The 22,833-nt window shown below is 51.2% G+C and overlaps 1 protein-coding gene across 2 annotated transcripts in view; it reads right to left on the bottom strand.

The window, feature by feature from the left end:
• Positions 1 to 22,833, bottom strand: part of LOC100216809 (putative glycosyl transferase family protein) — a 74,989-nt gene that overhangs the window by 37,714 nt on the left and 14,442 nt on the right. For both annotated transcript variants that reach the window (XM_020546976.3, NM_001348664.1), the window contains exons 13-27: positions 7,884 to 7,976; positions 7,696 to 7,798; positions 7,447 to 7,570; positions 7,173 to 7,362; positions 7,033 to 7,085; positions 6,412 to 6,472; positions 6,237 to 6,318; positions 6,051 to 6,100; positions 5,868 to 5,954; positions 5,669 to 5,745; positions 5,483 to 5,513; positions 3,632 to 3,729; positions 3,466 to 3,547; positions 3,196 to 3,356; positions 2,962 to 3,082 (exon numbers count right to left, since the gene is read on the bottom strand). In XM_020546976.3, the coding sequence (XP_020402565.1) occupies positions 2,962 to 3,082; positions 3,196 to 3,356; positions 3,466 to 3,547; positions 3,632 to 3,729; positions 5,483 to 5,513; positions 5,669 to 5,745; positions 5,868 to 5,954; positions 6,051 to 6,100; positions 6,237 to 6,318; positions 6,412 to 6,472; positions 7,033 to 7,085; positions 7,173 to 7,362; positions 7,447 to 7,570; positions 7,696 to 7,798; positions 7,884 to 7,976 (1,413 nt within the window). The remainder of the gene's footprint in view (positions 1 to 2,961; positions 3,083 to 3,195; positions 3,357 to 3,465; positions 3,548 to 3,631; positions 3,730 to 5,482; positions 5,514 to 5,668; positions 5,746 to 5,867; positions 5,955 to 6,050; positions 6,101 to 6,236; positions 6,319 to 6,411; positions 6,473 to 7,032; positions 7,086 to 7,172; positions 7,363 to 7,446; positions 7,571 to 7,695; positions 7,799 to 7,883; positions 7,977 to 22,833) is intronic.

Below are 22,833 nucleotides of genomic sequence, written 5' to 3'. Positions count from 1 at the left end.
ACAGATTTTGCAGGCACATTTTCTTCGTTGACGGGGTGGAGATCGACGACGCAGAAGACGCCGCATATGGGGCTGACAAAGAGGCACCTTGCTTCTCCCTGCAGGCCCTAGCAGAGGTGCCCATGGCGGACACCATGCAGCTCACTGTAACGCTTGGGGCCACATCCCTCGTCGCGCTCCTAGATTCTGGCAACACGCACAACTTCATCTCCGAAGAGGCGGCGCGACGCTCCGGCTTGCCGCTACGACAACGGCCACGCCTCATGACCATGGTCACCAATGGCGAGCAGGTCACCGGCAAGGGCGTCAACCGCGGCGCACCCCTCATCGTTGGTGCCCTGTTCCCGGCGGACCTCTTCGTCATGCCACTAGCCGGGTACAACGTCGTTCTCGGCACCAAGTGGTCCGACGCACGGAGACCAATCATTTGGGACCTCGCTCGCCGGCGCATATCGTTCGAGCACGAGGGACACACCGTCTGTCGGCAAGGCGTGGCGCCGCCAACTGCGCCGCGCCTCCAAGCAACCGTGGCCGTGGCCACGGACGCCCTCCTCGACGGGTTGTTGGGCGCCTTCGTCGACATCTTCGCTGAGCGGACCGGTCTTCCACCAGCTCGGGGTCACGACCACCGCATCAACCTCAAGCCCGACGCTTCCCCGATGGCGATGCGCCCATACATGTACCTGGTCGCCCACAAGAACAAACTCGAGCGACAGTGTGCCACCATGATCGAGCAGGGCATCGTCCGCCGCAGCGACTCACTGTTCTCTTCGCCGGTACTCCTCGTCAAGAAACCGGACGGGTCGTGGCGATTCTGCGTGGATTACCGCGCCCTGAATGAGCTCACCGTCAAGGACGCTTTTTCCATTTCGGTTGTGGACGAGCTCCACGGCACGCGCTTCTTCACCAAGCTCGACTTACGGTCAGGTTACCATCAAGTGTGGATGCGGGGTCCGGGGATGTGCACAAGATCGCGTTCCGTTCTCATGATGGCATGTACGAGTTCCTGGTGATGGTGTTCGGCCTCTGCAACGCTCCAGCCACATTCCAGGCGCTCATGAACGATGTTCTCCGGCTGTTCCTCCGTCGGTTTGTCCTCGTCTTCTTTGATCAGCCGGTGTCTCTCGACTACTCTTCCGATCACAAAGGCTACGAGTGTCTGGATCTATCTTCCAACCGCCTGCTCATCCCTCGCCATGTGGTTTTTGACGAGGACAGCTTCTCGCTCGCTGCCTCATCCCGTCTAACTAACCTTGATTTTTTATATGAGTCAGGTTCCTCGGTTTCCACCATTAGAACCACTCTTGCAGATATTATACCACCACATCGACTTCCTTGCCTGCACAATGGTACCCCCAGGTTCGAGCCCCTACAGTGTCCCTACCCACATCTATGATCCCTCCGGGATTTCTACCACATGCAGTGTCACCTACTTCTGTTGTGTGATGTGCAGCTCATGTGCCAGCCGAACTGTGCCCGTCACCGATACCCCTTGTCGCGCCACACGCGGCTCCGACGGTCCACATGTGGTCGTCCTCGCCGATCGTCTACACTCGTCATGTGATCGCCCACAGCTCCGGTGCCCTTGGCTCTTGCACCAGCAACACCTATGTGTCGTCCCACCGAGGTTGTCCTCATGATGTCGCTGATCAGCCGATGGTCACACGCACCAAGGCCAACTTTAGGATGCCTCCTGATCCGCTCGTCCTCACCACTATTGCCTCTTCGACGACAACGTCCCCAATATTGTGTGAGGCGATGGAAGAGTACGAGGGTCTGATGAGCAAAGACGCCTAGGAACTTGTTCCCCGACCCCGTGGCTCCAACATCGTCACCGGCAAGTGGATATTCACGCACAAGTTCCTCTGCAATGAGACTTTTGATCGCTACAAGACTCGTTGGGTCCTCCGTGGGTTCACAAAGTGCCCTGGTGTTGACTACAATGAGACTTACAGCTCGATTGTTAACCGGCCACACGGTTTAGGGTATCGCTCCACTGTCAGTGCCATGTATCTCTCCACCAACCCCGTTCAACATCAACGCTCCAAACATGTGGAGATCAACCTCCATTTTGTCCAAGAGTACAGGGCTCTTGTGTTGTGGGTGGACAAGCATGATTTATATGGTTGAGGGTGCAACCCCCTAATGGGCTAGCTTTTGGGGGGGAGCGTTGGCCCAATAGACCTAAAACTCATTGTTGTGTGTTCGGGGGCGTGTGTCGTGGCCCGATGACTTGGGTGTGTGCATGCACGCGCCGTGTGTGCGGCCAATCTAGCGGGCGCACCTTGTGTTGATGGTCCGACTCCAAGAATTGGTACCAAAGCCAGGTTGGTCCAGTGCATTCTCAGATAAATATCGACTCACAATGTGTGAGGGGGAGATTGTTGGTAATAGTCCCACATTATGTGTTTTGGGTGGACAAGCATGGTTTACATGGTTGAGGGTGTAACCCCCTAATGGTCTAGCTTTTGGGGAGTGTTGGCCCAACAGACCTAAAACCCATTTTTTTGTGTTCGGTCGTGTGTGTCACGGCCCGAAGGCCTAGGTGTGTGTGCGGGTGTGCCGGGTGTGCGGGCAACCCGGCGGGCGAGCCGTGTGTCGGTAGTCCGGTTCCTACATTTAGGTCCAATCTCAAAATTTGCAGTGGCTAGAGTTTCGACTGGGGGAGTTGGTGAGTATATTGGTAGTCTAGATATTGTGTCCAGTAGACTGCCATATGTGTAAGTATATTTAGCAGTCTAGATATTGTGTTTCATAAACTGCCATATGTATGTGTGGGTTGCGATACCTCCTAGTCATGTACTCTATATAAACCACCTAAGAGCTCAATGCAAGACATCATTTATTGTTGCAGCATAAACCTTTGTCTAACATAAACAACCTTATGCCAAACATGCTAATAAAGAGATAATGGACTGGTATATTCATGCCTAGATCCAAAATCAAGAGAAACAATCTTACCAGAAGACCGGTCAAGCCCGTCAATCTAGACTGGACTAACTGCAACTTCTTCAGATTTATAGTCACTAAAAGTGAACCCTGTGCTATACTGTCATTAAGATCTCGGAAAAGCCTTACAACCCTGTATATGTAACAGCAGCATGTATTAGAGGTAAGTAGTGACAAAGTTTAGCACAACAGTTAGAAGGCTTGGTTTCAGTATCAGATTCATGGTTTTTCAGTGAGGAAGCATACCAGTGCTGCCCTTCAGCATCAACTAAAGAGTGAAGAATTTTTTCAGTGCTGTAGTAACATTCTTTGACGGCATAAGCCATGTATTCATCTTTTGATATTCTATCCCATAGCTCATACTGCGAGTCTTTACAGTCAGAAGCATAGTCATTTGCCAACATGATCTACAGAAGAAGCAACCAACAGATTGATATCATCCAAATTAAAGGTTTCGATATGCAAAAGATTCATTCATCCAAAGAAAACATTGATTTCAACTAGGATATCTCATACCTTGCTAGTCAATAGAAACAGTGGCCACTGTACAAGCATTAAATTTCCACAGTTACTTGGCATCATAAGCAGATCCATTTCCCTGGAAAGAAATTCACCCAATACTGAAGCAAAGAAGTCACATATAAGATAATACTGTATAATGTATTATTATTTTCTGCCACACCTGTTGCTGATATAGTCCTCTTCACGCAAGCTCTTGATAATTTCATTCCAAAATGGGGAAAATATTGAGGCATACGTCTTAGTTGTAATTTCTGATTCCTAATGTCAATAGTGGTAAAAAAATCAGTACAACAACACACTTTTATCAAAAAATTCAAAAAATACGGTCCACTTAGGAGTGGTAATGGATCACGTTCCAAATGTTTCTTCACAATTTGTTTGAACCCTTAATTAATTTTAGTTCAAAAATGAATAGAAATAGAGTCTGATCCTAGTCCGATCCGATCCTTAAATTTTTTAGTGGAAAATTTAGAGCCCATTACCACCCCTAGGTCCACTAGGCAACTTTTTTGTATAATTAGAGAAGGAAGGGCCTGTTTGGAAGCCCATAGTTTTTTAAAAACTGGGTTACAAAAACTATAAAGCTTCCAAACAGTCTAGTTTTTTCCAGTTTCTTAAGATCAGTCCCTCAATTTCTTAAAACCCGGTAATCTAGGTTACCCTAGCTAAAACCAGTTTCTTAGAGCCTAATTACGTGCTATCCCTGGTTACTTTCCCAAAATTACACTAGCTGCCACTCCCTCGTACACAACCGCAGTGCGCGGTCTCGTCTCGCATGCTCGCGCGGCGCCGCTGCCCTACGGCCCTATCTTCTCCAAGGTCGCCGGCCCAACCCGCCATGCTGAGATTATTTTCAGTAGTCTTTTGCATTTGTGTACCAGTACAACAGTCCTCTAGGATGGTTTCAGTGGCTGCATTTCCAATTAAATTCTACTCACTGCCAGCTTCCGTGTACTGAATATTGACATGCGTTTCAGTGGCTGCCAGCTGCCTTTTCTGTAGGCGAGAGCATTTGTGTACCAGTTCAGTGGCTGCATTTTTTGTACGCGGGAGCATTTGTGTACCATGTACCATATATGCTGATGATTTAAAAAACTGAAGGGGTGGGCTGGTCATTTTCAATTAAAAAAGCTAGAAGCCAGTTTCTACAAATAGCGCTTCCAAACAGCCACAGACAGTTTTTTTAGAAACCAGTTTTCAAAAACTGAGATAAGAAACCAGTTTCTTATAAACTACAACGCATCCAAACATGCCCTAAAACAGAATAGTCAGAATCTATTATCAAAGCCATAGGGTATTCGCCTAAGAGCTTGTTCGGTCCCCAATTTAAAGGGAATGGAGTGTAGGCAATAAAATCCCACCCCCAATCCCCACCAATCCGCTCGGATTGGGGATTAACCAGACAAGATCTAAATGATAATAACAAGAAAAGGGATATCTAAATTCACAAAATAAGAATGAACCATTTAGGGCATGTTTGCTAGGGCTCCATCTGATTCTGATTTTCTATGGAAAATGATTCACTGAGAGAAGTGACTCTTTGGCTGACAGTGATTCTCTTCGTCTTCGATTCTTTAGCATAAACTATCAAAATCATACTGGAGAATCACTTCACAGCAAAGAATCAGTAGAGATTACTTCTCTCTACAAAAAAGTTTGGCAGTGCTCCTGCTGGATTCAGCAGAGAATCAGGGCCTAAGGTGCCGTTTGGTTCACGAAATGTAACGTAAATGGTAATGGTAACGATTCACACTCGACTACCGGCGTTAACAAATTTGAAAAAGGCGGTATCATTTATAGTGTGGTATCGATTACGGTTGGACTTAAACAAACATGATTCAACGTTATCGGTTACCCATTATGTTACCAATATGTGAACCAAACGGCACCTAAGTGATATGAAGCTAGATTACCGTGACATGTCAATGAAAAACAAAATACAACTTAACCACCAAAAAATAATAGTAAATTTATTCAAAATATGAAAAAGGCAAGGCTTCGGAACCAGTACATTTACACGATCAATGCGTCTGCTAGGTATCCTGCAGCATAAAATAGAAACATTATAAAAACAAAGATCAAAAAAGCAATTTATACTAAACGACAGAATAAACACAAATACACAGACCTCTTATATGCAATTAATCATGAGTCATAAAAATTCAGATTGACAAATATTGAGAATAGGGTTAAGAACCTTGAAGCGGAAAGGTTTTTAGCAAACGCTTCTGGAAAGCTCTCAAAACGTTTATGAAGCATTTCAATTGACCGAATCTGCATTACATTAGAGAATGTCAGAACAATAATCTAGCTTGCACATCAGAAGAAATGTATGCATAGTTGATAAGAACTTGGATCCAAAAACAGGACCAGGACATAAAAGAGTAAATATACACCTCTCCAAGGCGATCTCTGGCACCCATAACGCCACCAACAAGTGCTGATAAAAGAGTGTACCAAATGTGGATGTCCATCAGGTATATCTGTAAAATTGTAAACACAAATGAAAGAACATAATTTATCAGTTGCAGTCATTTTTCTTATATCAAAGGAACTTTGAAGTCAAAACCGGAACTTACAGCTAAGACTGGTGCCCATAGGCTCAGAATGGTCAAAGCATTTTTATTCCCTAAAATGAACACATTATCATGATTATAGTTGCATTTATTTAATGTGCATAGAAAAACAATGTAATAACAGCTTTAGTTGAGATAGTGCAACAATTGGGTTATGATTCTAGTGTAATATTTTTCAGATCTACTAACCCCTTGATACAAGATCATGCCAGGAATACTTCAAATCATGGAGTTGCACAATAATATTGGTTGGTTCAACTAAAGGCCTAATCTGCAAACGTGTAAGAAAAGGTATGAGTATTTTTTATCATCATACAAAACATAGAACAAACATAAACTTTCTGCAAGTTGTTAGTAGAGCCACCTGGAGAAAATATGCAAAAGTAAATTTGCATGCCAGTATGACGACCCAAAATATCACGTATCTGCTTAAGAAAAAATTGTCACAAACATATAACACAACACACTTGAAAACAATAAGTGAGAACTAGTCACTATTCAGAGAACTGATGTCTGGTGAGTATATAAATGACGGTATGGCAAGTAATCAAAAATCTACTAAATGGTAATATCTTGGTCAATTGCCAGTAACTGTTAAAGGCTGGAAGTAATCACACTGAGCAATTGCCACTAACTGTTAACATCAACATGTAAATGAACCAACAAGGGTATGTCAAGCTATTTTAACGCAATTCCAAATTAGTAATTTCGTAGGCTTCGCGATAAGTGACACATGTACCAACCCTGAAACAAAAGAAACTACAAGCAGAATTCCTTGGTAATTTTCAACCAAAATCTAGTTCACATGCAATACTCAAGAAAATATTTACAGGTTTCATATAGAGATAGATATCGGTATTCTGAAGTGAAGATTTGAAAATTAAAAAAAAAATCTGCTCCAGATGTTAACCTGGACAGTTCATAATAAACTAAGGGTGCCACAATATGATAATATAACAGAAATCGTTAAGGTAAAAGAAAGAACCTGGCATAATCACTAATACTCTCATAAAGTCCCCGCCCAACATAATATCGCTCCTGAAAACAAATTAGTAAAAACATAATCAGTGCATAAATAAGTAATCGAAATATATTTCCAAGTTATGTTGAACAATGACATCATACCTGGTATATCCACTTGAAAAATTGGAAAAACTGAGACCGATCAGAAAAACTTGAGAGCCTATGACAAGCTGGGATCTTAGCCATCAGTGCAAACATGATTCGAACAGCAGCATAACCACCAAGAACAAGACCATAAATTCGGAAATAAGTCGAATCTGAATTCCTTGTGTCTCTCTCTTCCAGGACTTTCCTGTTCAATATTCAGCATTTAAGTGAATAGACAGCATTAATGTGCATTGACAGTATAAGGTACAAAAGCTAAGTGAGTACTCACACATAGAGATAGGTTACAAATGTTGAAACTGCAGTTAACCAAAGAAATCGAATAACTAATCTTGAGATAGCAAAACCTCTTGCCGTCTTATATGCACCAAACATGAGTATGACATCCAAGCAGCCTACAAAATATGGAATATAAAAAACCGTAGAAATATAAATCGATCACATCCCAGATTACATTTAGAAATGAGAAAGGAATCAAGATAAAGCAAAAATAACTATAATATTACAATAGAGAACATACATTCAATGAAGTTTAGTACAAAAAAGGCTGGCCCAGCGCTAAGTAGTATTCTAATGGTGTCAATGTCCATCTTCCCATGGTGAAAGGCAATAATAGCTAAGAGCTGCATCATCAATTAAAATACATATTGAACATTAAATATTCCGGATGTATTTATTTATGACAGAACACAATCGCAAACCACTAACCTGGAACATTAATAGCAGAAAAATCCACAAGCGGTGGAAACTGCGGTACAAATGCAGAAAAGTGCGATGTTCAACAAAATTGGTCTTTCCTGTCTGTAAATAAATAATTAAAAGCAATCATGAGGTGAAAATATTGATAAGTGTGTTAAACACAGAAGGGATCAACAATCGAGAATCGACAAAAAGTGTATTTATTTTTTTATTAGTCAAAATGTCTCTCTATTCGAGAAAAAAAAAGTTTCCCACTTAGTCAAGTGTAACAAAGCACAATGAAAACTACCAAGAATAAACACCACATGTTTCTGTTGGAAACCGGCTGGCCTGCACAACTCAAGTACACACACACAGGTTTGGGCTAGAGGTAGAAAAGAGGGGTTGAGAACAGAGCACACACGAGCACAAGTGGAAAAGCTGAACTACCTCCAGGCTCCAGCCAGCTCTATACATGCTGTATACAACTCCAGCCAACTAGAAGTACAGCTAGTACACCTACTTCTACTATAGCCACTACTTGTGACCGCTGGCCATACATCAGACATCTACTATTAGGCTGAGATCAGACACACCGCTGGCCATACATCAGACATCTATTATTGGGCTGAGATCAGACACTATTTATGGAAACTTTGCCATATCAGATCTGTATTCTACCATTTTCCTCCTTTCAACTGCCAAGGTAAACTATTAAAATGATATCAGTTTAATAGTGAGAACAATGTTACTTTCCAAACTGTTTAAACTAGTTTTTACATAACATTATATGGTAGGGGTGGATAGACCCAGTGTCGGAGGCTCCTGCGTGTATGAGGTCTGGGGAAGGGATAAAACGAGGCACCCCCCCCCCAAATGTAGAGAGACTGGTTCAAACCCGTGATCCGGTGACTCGATGAGACAGGACTCTATTAGATTCATGTGCTTGTTTATTTAAGCATCCTGGCGTTGACTACGATGAGACATTCAGTCCCGTCGTGAAGCCTTCTACCATCTGTGTCATCCTCAGGCTCTCCCATTCTTGGCTAGTTCATTAGTTGGACGTCAAGAATGTTTTTCTCTATGGGACTCTCACTGATATTGTCTGATAGAAGTGGAAACCCTAACCCCAAACCAGGGTTGGGTGATGTATTATAAGAGGTAAGTGGACCTATGCCCAATACAGGGACAATCACACACAATACATTAATACACACACAGTATATCTAACCCACCCACCCGCGCAGTCGAAACTCTAGCCATGACAGATGTTGATACTGGACTGAAACTCCTCAAACACCGACACAGGGAGGCTCTTGGTGAAGATGTCGGGACATGGAGAATGTGCACATCCCCGACAGCGACACGCTCGCGAACGAAGTGGAGGTCGAGCTCGACATGTTTCGTGCACTGGTGTTGGACGGGGTTGGTGGAGAGGTACATGGCGCTGACGTTGTCAAAGTAGACATGTGTGCTCCGCGTCAGCGGATTGTGGAGCTCCTGGAGCAGCTGACGAAGCCACACCGCCTCAGCGACGTCATTGGCCACAGTCCCAATCCCAAGTCGACGTCCTCAGCACTGAAGCGGGAGACGACCGGCTACCGCTTCGAGGACCAGGAGACAAGACTGCCGCCTGGGAACACGGCAAAACCGGAGGTGGACCGGCGCGTGTCAGGACAACCGGCCCAGTCGACGTCGGTGTAGACGGCGACGTCGGTGGTCGCAGATCGTCGAAGGAGGCCAAAGTCGGTAGTGCCCCGGAGGTAACGTAGGATCCGCTTCATAGCGGTGAAATGTGGCTCCTGCGGGGCGTGCATATGGAGGCACACCTAGGCAATGTCGAGGCGAGTGAAGACGAGGTACTGTACCACCCCGACAAGACTCCGATAGCTAGTGGGATCAGCCACAGGGGGGCCCTCATCGGTGGAAACATTGCCCTGAGTGTCCACCAGAGTCGTGCAAGGCTTACAGTCGGCCATGCCAGCGCGCTCGAGGATGTCAACGGTGTACTGGCGCTGGTGGAGAAACAGGCCCTAGGACCGACGCTCCACGGTGATCCCCAAGAATTGGTGCAGCTCACCCATGTCCTTCATCGCAAACTCTTGTTGGAGGAAGATGATGCGTTGTAGGAGGTCGTGAGGATGATGTCGTCGACGTATAGGAGGTACGTCGTGTCCAGGCCACGGTGGAAGACGAACCCGGTGTTCAACTTGGCCTCGACGAAGCCCTATGAGAGCAAGAAAACGGCGAAGCGACTGTACCAAGCTTGGCGCCTGCTTGAGACCGTATAGGGGCCGGTTAAGCTTGCAGACCATGTCAGGGTGCGTCGAGTCCACAAAGCCAACCAGTTGAGTGCAATACACTGTCTCTGTCAAAGTGCCATGGAGGAAGGTATTCTTAACGTCGAGCTGATGCATTGGCCAGGCCCGTGAGAGAGCCAGAGTCAGAACAGTAATGGTACCAGGCTTCACCACGGGGCAGAATGTCTCGTCATAGTCTACCCTAGGACGCTGGGTAAAGCCCCGCAGGACCCAGCGAGCCTTATATCAATCGAAGGAGTCGTCCGTCTTCACCTTGTGCTTAAAGATCCATTTCCCGATGACCACATTTGCGCCCGAGGGTCGTGGCACCAGGTCCGAGGTGCGGTTCGCCTATAAGGCCTCGTACTTAGAGATGGCAATGGGTAAATACCCACCGGGTATTACTACCCCATACCCATACCCACGACAAAAAAATAATCCCACCGGGTCACCCATATACACTGGTGGGTATGGATTTACCCCCATACCCATACCCACGTGGGTATGGGTCACCCATCGGGTCACCCGTACCCACAAAAATTAAACATCTATCAAAATATTATATTATACAAATATCAAGTATATCCATCTAAATACCATTACAAAATTTCTAGCATCATTTAACCATCCATTCAACACACATTGGGTGAATTACATGTTCCATTACATGGTCATTAAATTGTCGTTAAGCCTTCTATGACATAATGGCCTAAAAGGTTATTAAATAGTAAAAAATATGGATGACTAAAGTCTAAGTTTATGCTTGGGCTAAGTTTATATTGGGTATTTTATACCCACGGGTTAACGGGTATGGGTGAAGGTGGAACGTTCTAATACCCGTTTACCCATTGGGTGAAGATTTTTTCCCAATAACAGACCCATGGGTAGAATATTTAGCCCACGTACATACCCTAATGGAGTAAATACCCATCGGGTATCGGGTCGCGGGTACCCATTGCCATCTCTACTCGTACTCCATACCGTGCCGCCAGTTGGGGTTGGCAAGCGCACTACGAACAGAGGACGGCTCAAGGGAGAGCACCAAAGAAGATGACACCGAGAGGACAAGGCGGTCGACAGGACTGAGGACACCAGCGGCCCGGCGGGTAACCATCGGGTGGATGTGCACGGGTCCTGATGGAGAGCATTCAGATGGTACACTGGTGGCTCCTCACGAGAGGGAGTCAAAGCACGGGCCGGTGTAGCGAAGGGGACCGAGGAGGCAGGTCGCACACGTCGCTGGTAGACATGGGCGAGATTAGCGTAACATGCTGCAAGGGGCACAGGCGATGGGCCCGCACCTAGAGCGTACGAGGGCGAAGGGGCCACGCTCGTCGACGTGCCGCGGGCTGGATCGACGGGGCCGCGTGTGGCAGCGCGAGGAAAGGTAGAGGTAGTGAGGCCGCGCGTGGCGCAGGGGATGGCAACAGGGCCACGTGTGGTGTAGGCAAACGTGGTGCGGTCACACAAGGCGCAGGCGACGTGGTCACGTGCTGCGTGAAAGAGGGCAACAGAAGAGAAACATCAATGCAATCGACATCGAGGGAATCAAGGTCGGGAGGTGGGGAGGAGTCAGCAAGGGGAAAACATTCTCATCAAAGACAACATGACACGAGATGATGATGCGGTGTGTTAGAAGATCGAGGCACTGATACCCCTTGTGATCAGGGGAGTACCCGAGGAAAAGACAGCGAGAAGAACGAGGGGCAAGTTTGTGAGGACTGAGGAGCGATGGTGAAGATGTTAGGATAGCAAGCACACCCGAAAACACGAAGGTGCTCATAGAAGAGGTGGTACCGAAGAGGGCGAAGAACGGAGTGGGATGGGAAACCGCCTTGGAGGGAAGGCGATTGAGGAGATCGGTGATTGTGTTCAAGGCTCCGACCAGTAGCGGGCGGGAAGAGAAGCCTAAAAGAGGAGGCAACGCAGCACGTTGGTGGTGGTGTGAATCATGCGCTCAGCTCGGCCATTCTAAGGGAAGGTGTGGGGGCACGACATCCGTAGTTGCACGGCATGGGAAAGAAAGAAGATGCGGGACGTGGAGTTATCAAATTCACGTCCATTATCAACCTGAACATCCTAAATGGTACGACCGAACTGAGTCGACACGCAAGCAAAGAAATGAAGAAGGTGGGGGAAGGTATCAGATAGGGATGGCAATTTTACCCGCGGGTTCGGATATCCACGGATATCCGACCCGTCGGATTCGGGTTCGGGTACGAAATTTAACCCGCGGGTCTCACCCATACCCGACCCGTGATAAAATCAGGTCGGGTACGGGTTTTATCTTGCACCCGCGGGTCTTGGCGGATATCCGAAATTATTTCAGTTTTCACTTTTCAATTTCAGCCCACAAGAAAACCGGCGGACCGGCCCAATGTCCATCTCTATTCACCAATCACCAGAAACCCTAGTCTCACTCTCACACGCAGGACAGGACGCAGCCACGCAAATCTCTCTCTCTCACGTCTCACCTCTCTCTGTCTCTCATCCGCTACCGCCCACCGGCCACCGCCAGAAACCGAGCGCGACCGTCCTCTGGTTCATCGCACGGCCGCCAGTAAGCCGGCTCGTGGGACAGCGCTAGATCCGCCCCGGCGGCGGCCGTCCATCGCACGGCTGTGCCGGCGTCGAGACGCAGACGCAGGTCGCTCCTCTGGTTGCCTTGCTCCCTGCCGGCTGCCGCGGTAATGCCTGCGCCCTGCCCGCCCAGCGACCAGGCTCCCTGTCCAGTGCGGCAGGCCAGCAGTGCCCCTGCTTCAGCGACTCAGCGTCTCCAAGAGAAATTAGCGTTGGACACTGCAGCAGCACTATCATTGTCTCCAAGGGAAATTAGCGTTGGACACTTGGACAGCAAGCAGCAAGCCCGCCAGACGCTAGTGCACACTGCACACGCACACTGCACACAGCACTATCTTGTTTTTTTTGTTTTACCTTGTCATTTGTCAACCATGTGTCCATGTGTTTTATTTGTGTGGAGTGTAATTATACCCGCGGGTATCCGATACCCGCCCGATACCCGATGGATACGGGCACGGGTACAAAATCCTACCCGCGGGTATAGTCGCGGGCGGGTATGAGTAATACCCGCGGGTATTGTCGTGGGCGGATATTTACCATACCCGACCCGAACCCAACCCATTGCCATCCCTAGTGTCAGACTTACGGCGAAGGGGAAAGGTCCAGAAGTAGTGAGAGAAGTCATCCAAAATGACGAGATGGTACTGCATACCAGAGATGCTAGGAATGGGGGATGTCTAGAGGTCACAGTGGATAAGGTCGAAGTGGCAAGTAGCGCGGAACAGGGAAGAGGAAAAGGGTAAGCGTGTGTGACGCCCAAGCTGACAAGCATGACAAAGAGAAGTAACGTTGTCGCGGGGGCAAGAGATGGTCGAGGTGGCGAAGAGTCGAGAGGTACAAATCAGAGCACTTCCACCTGGCGGGTCTTCTCCTTCCTCTACCTGTACCCCAGGGCGTCTGGACGGACATCGCGCTCGACTTCGTGGAAGCACTACCACGCCTCCACAGCAAGTCCATCCTCTTGACGGTGGTGGATCGATTCATCAAGTATTGTCACTTCATTCCCCTGGTGCACCTGTACTCCATTGAGTCCATCACACAAGCCTTCTTCACCGACATTGTGTGGCTCCACAGCGTGCCCCAGTCCATCGTGTCTGACTGCGATCCGATCTTCACCTTGCTGTTTTGGCACGAGCTCATGTGACTGATGGGTACCAACTCCACATGACCTCATTGTTCCACCCTCAGTCCGATGGCCAATCGGAGGAGGCCAACCGTGTCATCATCATATAGCTGCGCTGCCTCACTGGCGACCGTCCTCGACAGTGTTGCGTTGGCTACCATGGACCAAGTACATCTACAACACCACCTACCAGTCCTCGCTGCAGGACACGTCGTTCCATGACGTCTACGGGCGCGATCGTCCGACCATCAGATCCTATGACCCGGACGACAACCACGTGGCGACAGTCACCAGGAGCATGGAGGAGCATGACAAGTTCCTGGCGGACATCCGCTACCATTTGGAACAGACGCAGAAGGTCCAGAAGAAGCACTAGGACAAGCTCCACCGACATGTTGCGTACCAGGTGGGCGATTGCCGATTGGGCCCTCCTTCGTCTCCGACAGCGAGCGACTTCATCCATTCCCCAGGCCGCCACTGGGAAGCTCAAGTCGCGCTACTCCGGCCCTTACTACGTTGTCGAACTAATCAACGACATCGCTGTCCGGTTGGCCCTACCGCCCTGCGCCCGGTTGCACGATGTGTTCCACATCGGGCTCCTCAAGAAGTTATGTGGGCTACCACTGGATGCTCCTCCGCCATTGCCCACCATTCACCATGGTGCATCAGTTCTAGAACCGAAAAGGACCGTGCGGTCCCGGTTGGCGCGTGGGGTACACCAGATCCTCGTAGAGTGGAAGGGTGAGACAGTTGCCTCGGCTACATGGGAAGATGTCGAATCCTTCTCCGCCAAAGTACCCAAACTTCTAGCTCGAGGACGAGTTGCTCCTCGACCGGGGGGTGCCATGTACGACCAGACGTACGCCAAGAATAGAAGGGCACGTGACGTGCAACGCACACATGAATGCCAAGGCGGCGCAAACATAGCGCACGCGCTAGAGCCTCAGCGCTCGGTTTAGATAAAGTCTAGAATAAAGGATGGGATCCTAGAATTTAGGAGAGATTAGAAAAGATAAGAACAGATGAGAGTTAGTTGGATGCATAGCTCCCTTATCTTATCTGAAGTTTGTTAAGATCTTGATAGATTAGATGGATAGCTCCTTATCTTATCAGAAGTTTGTTAAGATGTACTAGGCAGCCTTGGCTATATAATGTCAGGGGAGGAATTAATAGAGTAAGCAAGAACAATTAATCTTGTTCCTCTTCTCTAACAGTCGGGCGCTGGGGGGTAAAACCTCGCCCCAACACGGACCGCGGCTACAATCTACGTAGCCAAGGGCCACCCACTCTATCACCCAACGCCCTTGACACTGCACTTCATTCGTGAGTGTGTTGCTATTGGGGACGTTTGCGTCCATCACGTCTCGAAGGGTTGCTGACATCTTCACCAAAGGTTTTCCCTCGTTGTTATTGAAGTTTCGGTCTAGTCCCAACATCCGTCGCGGCTAGAGTTTCAACTGCAGGGGTGTTAGATTCTTGTGTTTGTTCATTGTACTCAGTCTAAGTGTTATGGGCCTTGGTCCAGCCCATGTAACTTCTTTTCTAATATAGCAATACATAGCTCACCCCGAAGGGGTTAAGGTTTCCAACACTCACCACAACTGCACAAGGACTGCCCTTCATAAAATTAAATGGTAGGGTTGAGCAATTTTCAAACCAGATGTTATACACAGCAACAAGATCACTAATAGAAAAAATAATTTGCAGTTTTGAATATTTGAGTGTTATAATGTGATTAGGCGAAGTGGAAGCCATTACAATAATGTAGGAAATTAAGTCTACAGTCACAAAAACAATTAAGCTAAGCAGCTGACAAAACATTCAAGGATGGATACTAGCTGACAGAAAAATAAAAATCTCAAGAGAAAACATTTCTTGTACTTATATTTCTCGCATTGTGCCCTGTTGGAACTTGCTCTCAACCGCAAGGAGGCCAACAAGGGTGAACAGTGGTGACAACAGGGTTACGTGCTAGGAGGCAATAGCTCTGTTAATCTAGCCTCTCACGGGCACTGTGTGGGGGTATTTATAGGTATCTGAGTGACCAGCGCCTTGTGTTAAGGACGCATGTGCCCTCAGACACCTAGTTTATCCCCAGAATATTCCCGTAAAGCAGGGTTACAAGCTGTAATTACAAGAATGCCTTTACAAATTAGGCCCGTAACACAAAGGCGGCCACGCAGGGCCCGTTACAATGGGCCAGATCACACGTGGGCCTCAGAGCTGGACGAGGCCGCGCTGCGGGATGACGTTGCCGCAGGCCATTCGTCTGGTGCCGAATGGAGCGAAGGGTGTCCCTGCCCGCTTTGTCTTTGTCAGACCAGCGACTGCAGCGAAGGCCTCGAGCGAAGGATGGCGTCTTTGCCTTCGCCCCAACATTTGCCCTCCGAGGGACCAGTTCGACAAAGTCACCTGGTGCCGAAGACGTCGCTAGATGGCGGAGACGCTGCCCTCGCTCGAAGTGGTTCCGCGGGGGTTTTCGATGTGACCGTTGATGGACGGCGTACTGTTGGATTGCGGGTTTCCCGAAGCGTCGCGCCCTGTTGGATTGCGGGTTTCCCGAAGAGCCGCGCCCTGCCTATAAAAGGGGGCGGGGGTCGGCGCTTTTTGAACTTTGCCTTCCGTGCTCCGCGAAAACCCTAGCCGCCCGCCGTCTTGCTGCTCGTCTGCCCGCCGTGCTCTTGCTCGCCGGAGATCTGGCTCGAGTGAAGCAGACCGCCCGCCGCCGCCGACGGTACGTAGCAATGTCGTCCTCTTCTTCTTCCGCTGCCACTACGCCGCCGGCCGCCGCCTCGTCTGAGGAGACGTTGAGTAGCTTGATGGTGGAGGAGTTGCGCGCCGGCGACTCTGTTGATTTTGGTGTGTCGCGGATGACGTCAGCCCGCGTTGAAGATATGCAGCGGTTGGGCTACTTTGGCGGCGGAGTTGCTCGTGCTCCGGGGACGGAGGAAGTCCCCGAGCCGGAGGGTGAGTTGGTCGTTTTCGAGGCGTTCTTCGCCGCCGGTCTCCGCTTGCCTGCGCACCGGTTTGTTGGCGAAGTCCTGCGTAGATTCAACGTTCAAATACATCAGCTGACACTGAATGTTGTGGTGGCACTGTCGAAGTATGTCTGGGCGACGACTTCGTACGGCGGACAGCCGTCAGTTGAAGTTTTTGCGAAGTATTATTGTTTGCACTGGCAGAAGAGGATGATTGGGGACGAAGTTGCCCAGTTCGGGTCATGCACATTCACGCCGAAGACCGGCAAGACCACAATGCAAGTAGTGGAGTTGGTTCCGTGCGCCCGCAACAAGTGGGGCAATTGGAATGAATTTTGGTTTTACGTTGCTGAGGCTACTGTCGAAGACCATGAGGGACTCCCCGTGTCTGAGATTTGCTCTCACTATTACTCTGCGTACCCGCCCTTTGAAGTGGCAGAGGAGGATGCAGACGAAGGGGCCCTTCGGTGCGCCGCCGGTCAGAGCAGTGGGCGTGATTTAGTTGAAGAGTTCGTGGCGTACGGGGTGTGGCCCTTGGCGCATGGCTGGGCGTTGGGCGAAGTGTGCCCTCGCCAGATGCCCTTTCACGGAGGAAGGGTGGTGCGAAGTCCTGCCTTCGCATTGAATCTGCGAAACCGCGACCCGGCCGCCTTTCACGGAGGACGGGGCGGTGCGGCTCGTGGGACGTTACGTGCCGAGGACGGAAGGCCAGCGCAGCTTTGATATCCGCGGGTCAAATGACCGTTTGAACAGGGTCTTCGAATTAAATCAATTGTCGTACGACGGCTATCCTGGTCAAGACGAAGCGGACCGCCGTGGGAAGAAGCCGGCGGTGGAGACTGGAGACGACCCTGCGCCGGCGGCCGCCCCCTCGTCGAAAAAGAGAAAATTAGGTACTGCGATGGGAGGACTTGGGGTGTCTGATAGCTTTGCTAGAGAGTTGATGAGGACGTGTGCGGCCCCGGGGGAAAGGATGTCTTCGCCCGAGCTCCGGGAGTCTTCGGCTCGGATGCTGAGGGTTACCGGGGGTTGCTGGCCTAGGAATGTTCCTATCCCCTGCGCGGCTGACGAGGACTGTTTTACATCTCGTATGGTTCGTCAGTGGAGAGTTTTTCCTTACGGGCGGAATATCGGTGCTGTTGTGTGGGCAGTGATGGACAAGGATCGCCAAGGGGCGGCGCAAAAACGCCAGGCGGCTGTCAGGCTGCATGAAGCTAGGCCGAAGAGGCAGCGAGGGGCTGCGAAGGCTGCGGCGGAGGCAAGCCGCCGCTGGCGGCGAAGGCGGGCGCCTCTGCACCTAGCAAGGCGCCGGAGGCAACGGCGGGCGCCGGAGGCTCCAAGTCAACGAAGGTGGTGCCGCCGGCCAGCGGAGTGGCGGAGGCTTCGAAGGCGGCCCGAGCGTTGCCGTTGTCGGGCAAGCGTGTTGCCGACTTCGACACCGATATTACTGTGGACGACTATCTTGGTGGTAAGTCGTTGGCCTATTATTATTATTATTATTTTTTAATTCGTTGATGCGTTGTAGGGTCGGACGAGGGCCATCTTGCTATGGTTGCGCCTGGCGCGAAGATCGCGACGGCGGCCATAGTGCCGAAGGCGAGGGGCGAGGCCCTTGGCGCCGGAGGCGAGGTGTCGGCCCTCGCGGTGGTCAGGGACGAGGCGGGCGCAGCGACCCGCCGGCTGAAGGGAGTGACGGAGGCGCTGAGTCAGGCGATCGAGGCGCTGAGTCAGGTCCGCTGAGCTATACTCTCTCCCCCACCTCTTTCTTTTGGGGCAACGGCCTTACGTGTGCTCTGCAGGTGGCTGACTTCGCCAGCCGTACTGCGTCGGGGGCCCTCACGGCAGCTGTGTCTGCCGAAGTCGAGAGACTTCGGACGCAACATGCTGACGCTGTCTGTGAGAAATCGGCCTCCGACAGCAAGTGCCGTAAGCTGACGGACAGGGTGGCCGCCCTGGAGAGGGAGAAGGCTGACCTCCGGCGCCAACTGGCGGCGGAGAGGAGGGAGGCCAACGAGGCCATCGCCAAGGAGCAGGCTGCGCAGGCGGAGGCCAAACTCGCGCGGGCGGAGGGCAATCTTGCCAAGGAGCTCGCCGAACATCTGCAGGAGCGGCTTACCGCCCTGGAGAGCCGCGCGAAGGGGGCCGAGGCCGCGATGCGTGCGGAGGCTGAACGGACGCGCGCTCAGCTTATGGATACATATCGTGAGCTGGGCGCGCGGACCGGTGACTTCGAGGTGCCGGACCGAGAGCCCGGGCTTCGTTGTCTGCAATGGGTGCAGGAGGAGCTGCAGGAACTCCCCGCTGTCGTGGGGGGGTTTATGTCGTACGCCTCCCTGGTCACCTGCGAGGGGGCGATGAACGCACTCTCCCGCGAAGGGTGCCGGCACTTCGAGGTCTTCGACCAGGCAGATGAAGATTTTGAGCGAGATGTCTATAAGGTCGAAGACCCCGTTGTGAAGGAATCCGCCGGGGCCCTCTACGACCGGATGTGGGGTCCGCACGGTCGTGAGGTGGTCAGGGAGCGGGCCGAGACTGCGAGGGCTCAGGTAACGTTGTTGTTTGTTTGGCGTTTGCTGTATGCGGGTTGTGCGTGTGTTTGCTGAATTTGTGTGTCTTGTCTTAGGCGGCGCGTGGCGAGCGGGTGGACGACTTCGGGGCGCTGAACAGCGCGCTGCCTGACCCGGAGCCGACCCCTGCGGAGGCCGTGCCTGGGGTCGCCCTGGAGCCAACCCCGGAGACCGCGGCGATCGCGACGGCTGCCCCCACATCCGCTGCGGCCGGCGAAGACCTGCCCCCAAAGGTGGCCGAAGGCGCCCCTGATGCCCCCGCGGCTGCTGTGCTGAGTGCTGAAGATCCCGCGGCGGAGGCGGCGGAGACAACGGCGGAAGCGGCGGCGGAGGCAACGGCGGAAGCGGCGGCGGAGGCAACGGCGGAGGCTCCCGCAGCGTCAGGGCCTTCGCAGGTGGCGTAGTGGGTGTATAGGGTTGGGGAATTTTGGATATTTTGCTGAATTTTGGTTGCTGCGCAGGTTCAAGATTTTGGGCCTGCGCACGCAACCGCTACTACTGAATTTTTGGCGGCTTCGACCGCGGAAGGTGGTAATGGATATGGTGAATCTGCATCTGAGTTTTTTGATTTTACTGACTCTGGGAGCTCGGTTGAGTGGACTGAGGAGTCGTCGGAGGAGGACTTGGATTATTTTGCGGCCTTGGATGTGGCTGCGGCGGAGGCTACGCCGTACGCCGCGGACGCGCCAGACGTGCCAGGTACTAGCGCCGGGCGCCGACGACGAAGGGCGGTTGCAAAGCGTAGGGTTAGCACGGAGGAAGGGGCTCGGCTTCGTGTGAGTAGGGCTGGTCGGCAAGAACTGTTGTCTTTGCCGGCCGCCGCGAGTACAGGGGAAGGGGAACTGCGAAGTCTTTTTGCGGGTGAGGAGCTTAGGATAATGTTATTTAATTATAGGGAGATGGGGATTATTCCTAAGGTTGAGCCGATGTAGAGTGTGGTGCCCTCGCTTGTATATGTGTAAAGGCTTGTACGATGAAGTTGTGTGCCCTCGCTTGCCTGTGTTCTGCGAAGGCGTTGTGTGCTTTGTCTGGTATATTTTGTTATGCTATGCTGGTGCGACAGTCCTCGCGGTAGACTGCGGCTTTTCCGTATTTGTTGTGCTAGTCCGGCTGCGCCCTTAGGCGACTTCTGCACGGATAGTCCTCGCGGTGGACTTCGCTTTTTGCGCACTTGTTGTGCTAGTCCGGCTGCACCCTTAGGCGACTTCTGCGTGGATAGTCCTCGCGGTGGACTTCGGTTTTTGCGCACTTGTTGTGCTAGTCCGGCTGCACCCTTAGGCGACTTCTGCGCGGATAGTCCTCGCGGTGGACTTCGGTTTTTGCGCACTTGTTGTGCTAGTCCGGCTGCACCCTTAGGCGACTTCTGCGCGGATTTGTCGCACGCGAGGGACTTCGGTTTTTGCGCACTTGTTGTGCTAGTCCGGCTGCACCCTTAGGCGACTTCTGCGCGGATAGTCCTCGCGGTGGACTTCGGTTTTTGCGCACTTGTTGTGCTAGTCCGGCTGCACCCTTAGGCGACTTCTGCGCGGATAGTCCTCGCGGTGGACTTCGGTTTTTGCGCACTTGTTGTGCTAGTCCGGCTGCACCCTTAGGCGACTTCTGCGCGGATAGTCCTCGCGGTGGACTTCGGTTTTTGCGCACTTGTTGTGCTAGTCCGGCTGCACCCTTAGGCGACTTCTGCGCGGATTTGTCGCACGCGAGGGTGGCTAGCGCTTAGCCTCGCGGTGACCTTGAATTGGTCGAATGCCGAAGACCGTTGCCGCGGTCTTTTTTCGACACATGTTTTTGCGGGGGATTTTTCTCACATATATTACATGGCTCCGCCTCGTTAAAAACCTCACCCCCCGGGAGGAAAAAAGTGCGGGCCGGTACAAGATTGTTTTTGGCGAATTACAAGGGCGAAATCAGCCCTAATGAGTTAAACAAAAAATTTGCGAAGGTTGTCGATGTTCCAGGAGTGCTCCAGGTCTTCGCCGTTTGGCGTTGTGAGCCTGTAAGCGCTGGGGGAAGCTTTTGTCTTGACTATAAAGGGGCCCTCCCACTTGGGCTCCAGCTTTCCCCTGGACTCCGTCCGAGCTGTTCGGACGAGTACGAGGTCCCCTTCGCTGAACTCCCTCGGGATGACTGCGTGGTCGCGCCATGCTTTGGTCTGGGCTTGGTATTTGTTCAGGGCCTGTAGGGCGAAGACCCGGTCTCCGTCAATGAGATCTTTTGAAGTTGGCTCGTCCACGTCGGGGACGGCTGACGGAACTGTACGCGGGGACCCATGCTTTATTTCTTGCGGGGTCATGGCCTCCGATCCGTATAGAAGGCGGAAAGGAGTGAACCCAGTCGCCCTGCACTCAGTTGTGTTTAGCGCCCAGACTGCCTCCGGTAATAAATCGGTCCATCTGCCTTTTTTTCATCGAGGAGCATCTTCTTGACAGCTGTGAAGATTTTCCCATTGGCGCGCTCCACGACCCCGTTGGACTGCGGATGATAGACTGAAGCGAAGGCAAGCTTGGTGCCGATGGAAAAACAAAAATCCTTGAAATCTTGGCTGTCAAACTGCTTGCCGTTGTCAACTGTTAGCTCGGACGGTACTCCGAAGCGGCAAACAATGTTTTGCCAGAAGAATTTCTGGGCAGTCTTTGATGTTATTGTAGAAACAGCCCTCGCTTCGATCCATTTGGTGAAGTATTCGACGGCTACGAAGGCGAACTTAAGGTTCCCCTGAGCGGTGGGCAGGGGCCCGACAATGTCCAGGCCCCAGCGCTGGAGAGGCCATGTATGGGCAATCAGCTTTGTATACTGCGAGGGGTTGCCTGACCGAGGAGAAAACTTCTGGCAGGCTTCGCAGGACCTTGTGACCCGATTTGCGGCGCAGATCATTGCGGGCCAGTAAAACCCTTGGCGGATCACCTTGGCAGCTAGGGCCCTTGGCCCTGCGTGCGAGCCGCACGTGCCACTGTGGACTTCACGTAGGATCTGCATGCCTTCGGTTTCGGTGACGCACTTAAGCATTGGCTGACTGACCCCTTTCTTGTAGAGTTGGCCCTCGATCAGTGCGAAGTCCCGGCTTCAATGTCTGAGGCGCTTGGCCTCGCTGACGTCGGTTGGATGATAGTATCCCTGTAGGAACAGGGTTATTGGTGCCCGCCAGTCTTCGGTCATGATTAGATTGACTATGCGGTGGCCCTCGCTATCATTAGTTATTTGGAGCCCTTCGGGGCTCCGGATGGCTGGCGTGCCGATGGTGTGAAAGAACACGTCGGAGGGCAAGGGCTCGCCCCTGGCGGCAGCCTTGGCCAATGCATCGGCCTCCTCGTTCTTGGCCCTATCCACATGCTGCAAGGTGAATCCCTTGAACTGTCTCTCGAGACTTCGGATAGCCGCGAGGTATTGCATGAGTGCGGGGTCTTTTGCTGCATAATCTTTCTCGACCTGGCCGGC

This window comes from Zea mays, chromosome 1 (genome assembly GCF_902167145.1).
Source record: "Zea mays cultivar B73 chromosome 1, Zm-B73-REFERENCE-NAM-5.0, whole genome shotgun sequence".
In the NCBI taxonomy this organism is placed as follows: domain Eukaryota; kingdom Viridiplantae; phylum Streptophyta; class Magnoliopsida; order Poales; family Poaceae; genus Zea; species Zea mays.
This window is presented reverse-complemented; position numbering and strand designations above follow the sequence as displayed.